The following is a 6633-nucleotide window of genomic DNA, read 5'->3' on the forward strand; positions in this document are numbered from 1 at the left end:
TTCTAGACCTCAACCAAAAATGAGGTCAACAAGATCCCTACACCTTCTTGAGAAGGGGACCTAGACCATGGATTAGAAGAAGACAAGCTTGGATAAGGAGCTAAGTTCCATCATTTCTTTTGCATTATAGATTCGGCAAATGGCTCCCACTTTGACAGCAACTGACTCTAACTCCGGCCAACACTGCCTACCAATTTTATACAACATCGCTTGTCAACTCTGGTTGTTGCCGCTCTGGAAAATTCTGGTCATCACTACCTCTAGAAAACTCTTGCCACTACCTCTGGCCATCTCTGATCACCACTGCCTCCAGGTATCATTGCCTCTAGGCAACTCCGATCATTGTTTCCTTCAACAGCCACCGGCGCTGCATTCGGCTTGCCCTAACCGCCACCTCCAGACAACTCTAACCTACACCTGCCAACCTTTGTCAACCATCATTGGTGCAGCAATGTACCTTAAATACGGTGTAATGACATGCCCCGATGACTATTTAACAACACACCCCACATTTGGTGTAACGACGCCTATTGATGATAGAGTGATAATACACTTTGAAGATAGTGACTTTATCCATATTCATATAGCCTTCTCCTCACAACTCACCACTATGACTTGTGTGATCAACTACGACTAACATGGTTCGCAATTTATGGAGCTCTCGACACTAGCCCATGAGACCTATGAATGTCATCATAACTCATCATTATAACCAATATGACCAACTACATCCTACAAAATCTATAATTTGTGTAGCTCTTGACTCCAGCCTTTGCAACATATAAATGTTACCACTGCTCATCGTTATGGCTTAAGTGGCTTACAACTCATGTGATGCCTCTCTGACCCATGTTGCTTACGATCATCATTTCAGCTAACCACGATAGCCTACATGACCAACTATAGGTTATGTGGCTTACAACTCATACAACTCCCGACTTTGACACCCTGCGACTTACAAACAACATCACAACTTACCATGATAGCCTATATGACCAACTATGACCAATATTGCTCACAACAAATGCAGTTTCTAACTTCGGCCTTTGTGACACATGGATGTTATCACAGCTCACAATAATGGCCTATGTCACCAATTACGATCTACACAATTTATAGCTCATGCAGCTCCAAACTCAGCCCCCTGCAGCCTACGAATAGCATCAAAGCTTGCCATTATGACCTAAACAATCACCACTACAACCACTGTGGCCAATTATGACCTACATGGTTCATGGCTCCTATAGTTTACTACTAAGACCCATGCGGGCAACCGACACTTCTGAAGTAATCATCTGCAACCCACACGACCAACTAATACCATGGCTTTTAAGTGCAACCTATACGATAATTTGGAGCTACAACCGTATATAATAATATTCACGGTGGACTACCACCTTCATAGTAATCGACTACGTCTATTGTATTGTGCTATCACCGAAAACTATATTCATTACAGTCAGACTATAATCATTACCGATGAATTATTATTGTATATTTTCATTGACTGACCTTGTAAATTCATCCTCCCTAATTCAGGAGAAGAATGAACATGTGTACTAACCATTTACAGTGGGTTATTTCAACCAGGTTAGACCACGTGATTTTTTTCTTTTTTCTTGGTTTTCTATGTAAAAAGTCAATGTGTCACATATTGTTTGCTACTTCTTTCTTGAATTACTTTGTGTGCGCTAGATTTTCATGCAACGTTAAGACGATTATTTATTATTCTACCGCCGCATGCCTCCTGACAAGCATCAAATATAATACATTTAAGCCGATAAGTCTAAAAATGAAGAGAAAAATACATGAAATCTTAATGCCAGGATCCTTCTTTGGACCAGAAAATAATACATGTAGAAAGTATAATCTGTTCTTCATTTTTAAATAAAATAACATCTAAAAGATTTATTTTTCATCTTGTGCTGAATGTAATATCCTAGCCTCGTCATTATAAATACATATATCCTTCCAAATAAGCAGCTTATCAACAACAATATTTACACAGATTCATGAGGAATTAACCAAAATCATCTAAGAATTAAAGAGTTAATAAAAAAAACAACATTAATTAGTTTACTAAATCTCTTAGCAAAACACTAATCACCCAGCACCGCCGGCTTCCCCTCCACCTTCATCCCCTGTCATCCCCGCCATGGCAAGATCTGGCTTGATCTCCTCCAGCTGCCGGAGCACCTCACGGACCTCCGGCCTTGCCGTCGGCGAGGGATCCACACAATGCAACGCCAGTTTCAATGTATTCAGCAACTCATCCCCTGCATTTAGCGTATAATCACAAATTTTTTAATTTCAATAAAAAAGTAAAAATCACTCACAGCTTTCATGAAAAATATTTAATAAAAATATCTTTTAATAAAATTATCTTATTCTTAACACTCTTGAGAGAATACTATGTGTAGAATCTACACATAATATAAATTATGATATTCGATGGTACTGTAATTACATTTTATCACAGTATCATCATAATATCACCAAATTCGCATCTATATCACCCGCACATAAAGTATATATATATATATATATATATATATAACTTAATAACATTCATTTTAAACCAAATAAACATAAACAAGCACTTGTCTTAACCTGCATTCCCAGATGCATCCCTCATAAGCTCCAAATCAAACACCTCATTCGTCCACTCCTCGTTCACAATCGACGCCACCCACTGCGGCAAATCCACCCCATTCATCGCATATCCCGGCGACTTTCCAGTGAGTAGCTCAAGCATAATAACCCCTAGACTATAAACATCAGTCTTAGTGCTGGCCTTCTTCAGCTTGGAAAGCTCCGGAGCCCGGTAGCCCAGAGCGCCGGCGGTGGCGATGACGTTGGAATTAGCAGCGGCGGTCATCAGCCTTGCGAGGCCATAGTCGGCGATCTTAACGTCGTGGTCGTCGTCTAAGAGAACGTTGGAGCTGGTGAGGTTGCCATGTATGATGTTTATGTTGTTGTGAAGGTGGTTTAGGCCTCTCGCTGTTCCCATGGCGATGCTCATCCTCGTCGGCCAGTTTATAGGAGTGTCCGGACCTCTTGCTGCGATTAAAAGCTCAAATCTTTCAGTTTTCTGAAATATTTTCAAAACTATCATTTTCATCAATTCTTAGCCAATCTCCGTGAAAATGGACGTCCAGCAACATATGAGATTTTTAGGTTATTAGGATTTAGCAAGTCCCATAAGTTCATATTTATTAAATTTTAAATGGGTTAAAACCGTCAATTTGTTTTGCAACGGACAGGACTATCAAAATAGCTCATTGTTTATGAAGAGTCCGTGTTCCACGAAAAATTATTGCATACATACACCGCATGCAGAGATGCATGCGGTGTCTGATCCTAACCATAGATCACGGTGATCTACGGTCAAGATGCAATCAAAATTTTTTTGAGAGAAAAAAAAAATTTTAAGTGAGGCCCACTGAAATACGTCATAACCGTAGATCACATTGATCTACGGTCAGGATCAAACACCGCATGCATCTCGTACACAATAATTTTTCGTGTTCCACGCGTTAAGAAGATGGTATTGAATTCTTTTGCTAAGTTAACAAGACAAACATAAATAAATATTTTGCGCTTAATATATAAACAAATTGAACATGAACAAAAATGTATTGGCCCGTCTACAACCATAGCAACGGATTTATTAAATCCTATAAATCTAATAGGACTGATTGATAAATTTTGTAAGAACTTAAGAAGTCGTTATGACTGTTGGATGCCTGTGAAGTTAAATTTATCGGTCCGTGAGAATTAGAATTTATGAAATTTAAAGGTAGAGTCCTAGGGATCCGAATTTATAGCATCCGGAAATTTATTTTGCTCAAAATGACTGTCTGATAGGAGTCTTTTTAGTTGAATCCTGAGTTAAATTCATTGCTAGACAACCCCTAAATGTCTCGATTTATGAAGTATTTTCTTTCTTCATGTTAAAAATCACTTTTTTTTTAATTTCATGAGACGGTTTTCAAAGAACGGTTGCTTACCATGAAGAAAGGCAGCAAGGCTCCCATTTGGCATGAAGTCGAAAACCAGAAGCTTCTCTCCTTTGGGTCCCAAATAGTAAGCTCTCAGCGCCAATAGATTCGAATGCCTAATCTTTCCTAGAACATTCACCTCTGCTTCAAACTCTTTCTGGCTCTTTGCAATCTTCTCTCTCAGCCTTTTCACTGCCACAAGATTTCCATCTTCTAAAGTCGCCTTATAAACAGTTCCATAAGTACTCTTCCCCATAATCTCCGCTGTAGCGCATAGAAGATCATCGGCGGTGAAAACAAATGGCCCGTCAAAGTGCACCAGCTTTCCGCCGGAATCTCCACCGGTATCCAACTCAGCAGCCGCCGGTGGTCCAGCCTTCTCTGCTCCTTCCATCGACTTGCTCTGTTTACCAAAGTTGGCTCTTTTCCTGATCAAAAAGCAAAACAGAACACAGCAGAGGAGGAGAAGAAACGCAATAGCAATCCCTGCGACAATTAGAATTATATCTCTTGTATTTAATCTCCGGCGATGGGACTCCGGGGAAGAAGATGGTGGAAGAGATGGGTTAAGTGGGCAAGGAGTTGAAGAGCTATAGCCACATAGCTGAATGTTTCCTATGAAAGAACTATAATTGAACCTTTCAGAGAGCAGAGCTGGGACTCTACCTGAAAGGTTATTATCAGATACATTAAGAAATTTGAGCTTTGAGAGTTGGGAAAGAGATGCAGGGATATGACCAATGAAGTTATTATTTGATAAATCGAGCTGCGTGAGGTTTGATAAGTTCGCTATTGTTGAAGGAAGATGTCCATTGAGATGATTCATTTTAAGAGAGAGAATGGACAGATTCCCTAGTTTATCAAAGGAGTCTGGAAGCCTTCCCTTAAGGAAATTACCCGCAAGGTTTAGCCTTATCAGCGAGGAAAGATTGCAGAGTGAAGCCGGAAAATTTCCTCCAATGGTGTTTTGCGAGATATCCAAAGTTTCAAGCATCAAAAGCGAGCCGATTTCTTCAGGTATGCTACCATTGAGCTGATTGTTATTGAGAGTGATCTCTCTCAACAATCTCAGTTGCCCCAAGGAAGCAGGAATTCGCAGGAATGGATCCGGAAAAGTAGTTTTCATCAAGATTCAAGTATTGTAGGTTATATGCTGTGGCATCAGGAATTGGACCAGAGAGGGCATTGTGTCGTACAGACAGAAAAGTTAGAGCAAGAGACTTAGCAATACCAGCTGGAATCTCACCGGAGAAATTGTTATAGCTCAGATTAAGCCTATAAAGCTTAGAAGAATTTGAAATCGAAGCTGGAATGTCACCAGAGAGCGAGTTATTACTAAGATCTATAGAATGAAGTTTTAGGCATTTACCAACTGTCGGCGGAACCTCGCCGGAGAAGCGGTTGTTGAACAGAACAAGGCCTCGAAGATCTAAAAGGAAGCCGACGGCTGAGGGGATCCGGCCGCCGATCAAGTTGTTATGTAAGCTAAGCTTGCGCAATGAAGTGAGCTGGCCTATCTTCTCTGAAATGTGGCCGCCGAGCCCCCTCCATGGAAGTTGAATGGCAATCACTTTCCCCTTAACGCATTTGATCCCGAGCCAGGCGCCGGAGCAAGCTCCAAGGCCGGTATCGTTCCAGCTTCGGAGGAAGCCTCTAGGGTCAATGAGAGCGTGCTTGAAGGCCTGCAGTCCCTGGTAGTCTTCCTCGGCGATTAGGGTTCCGTCCAACGAGCTCGCGGCTGCTACCATGGCGGAGAAGAGAAGACAGCAGAGAGAGTGAAACAAGAAATGATTTTTCTTCCTCCAGTATTCCTTCGTGTTGTCGAGAACAAAAAATGGTGGTGCTTCCATTCCAGATCAAACGATTTGAACTGAAAAGAGTGCGTTTTGGCTAGAAAAATAGAGGGTGTAAGAGAAAGGGGAGGGATTTTGGAGTTGAAAGAGACGGCAGAGAAGGTTATATTATCTTTAAGGAGAGAGGTAACGGCTAGTGAGCCAGTTCTGTTGAGAGCGGGAGCGATGGTGTTTGGAGTGGGGAATCAGGGAAAGGGAGGCCTAATTTGTCCAACGGCTATATTATGCTGACGGGTCCTACTGTGTTCGGGGTGGGGTCCGCATTTATGGATAAAAGAGTACGGATAATTAATGGGCGGGTGACACGTAGGACACGGGAGTTTTTTTACGGGTCGGGTACAGGGGACTGCTGACGAGAAGCCAGCCGTTTTCTCGGACTTTCTACTCCGTGACTGAGGAATAATTTCCGCAAATATAGGAATTTCTCACATTTAGTATTTCTGCCTCTTTCAATGTGTGACACGTGGAGTTTTAACAAGCGTGTGGTGGGTAACGTTTGGGTGTGTGGGATAATTCGGTTTTCATTTGGGATGGGCCTCGGGGTGATGAAAAAATACTGCATCAGAGCTCCTAACGTAGAGTTACATTGGAATCTAATGAAATAAAGTTACATGACAGAAAAATAAAAAAAAAATCATTTTAGTGTAGAGGAATATTCTCTCCGTGTTATTCCGCATTATTCAAGTATTATTGTGGTAGTATTTATGTGTTATTATATTCTGAGAATATTTCTAGTGTTATAATAACAAAATAACACATCAATATCAACACAATAACGC

General features: G+C 41.1%; 1 protein-coding gene across 1 annotated transcript; it reads right to left on the reverse strand.

Moving 5' to 3' along the window:
- Nucleotides 1-1928: 1928 nt before the first annotated feature.
- LOC110026553 (probably inactive leucine-rich repeat receptor-like protein kinase IMK2) lies at nucleotides 1929-6029 on the reverse strand. The gene is given in 4 exon segments (XM_020727531.1): nucleotides 1929-2276; nucleotides 2611-3060; nucleotides 4011-5094; nucleotides 5096-6029. Coding segments are annotated over 4 exon segments (2463 nt in total). The 5' UTR covers nucleotides 5852-6029; the 3' UTR covers nucleotides 1929-2103.
- Nucleotides 6030-6633: the final 604 nt, after the last annotated feature.

Source organism: Phalaenopsis equestris, unplaced genomic scaffold (assembly GCF_001263595.1).
Source record: "Phalaenopsis equestris unplaced genomic scaffold, ASM126359v1 Scaffold000378, whole genome shotgun sequence".
NCBI classification, from domain to species: Eukaryota; Viridiplantae; Streptophyta; class Magnoliopsida; order Asparagales; family Orchidaceae; genus Phalaenopsis; species Phalaenopsis equestris.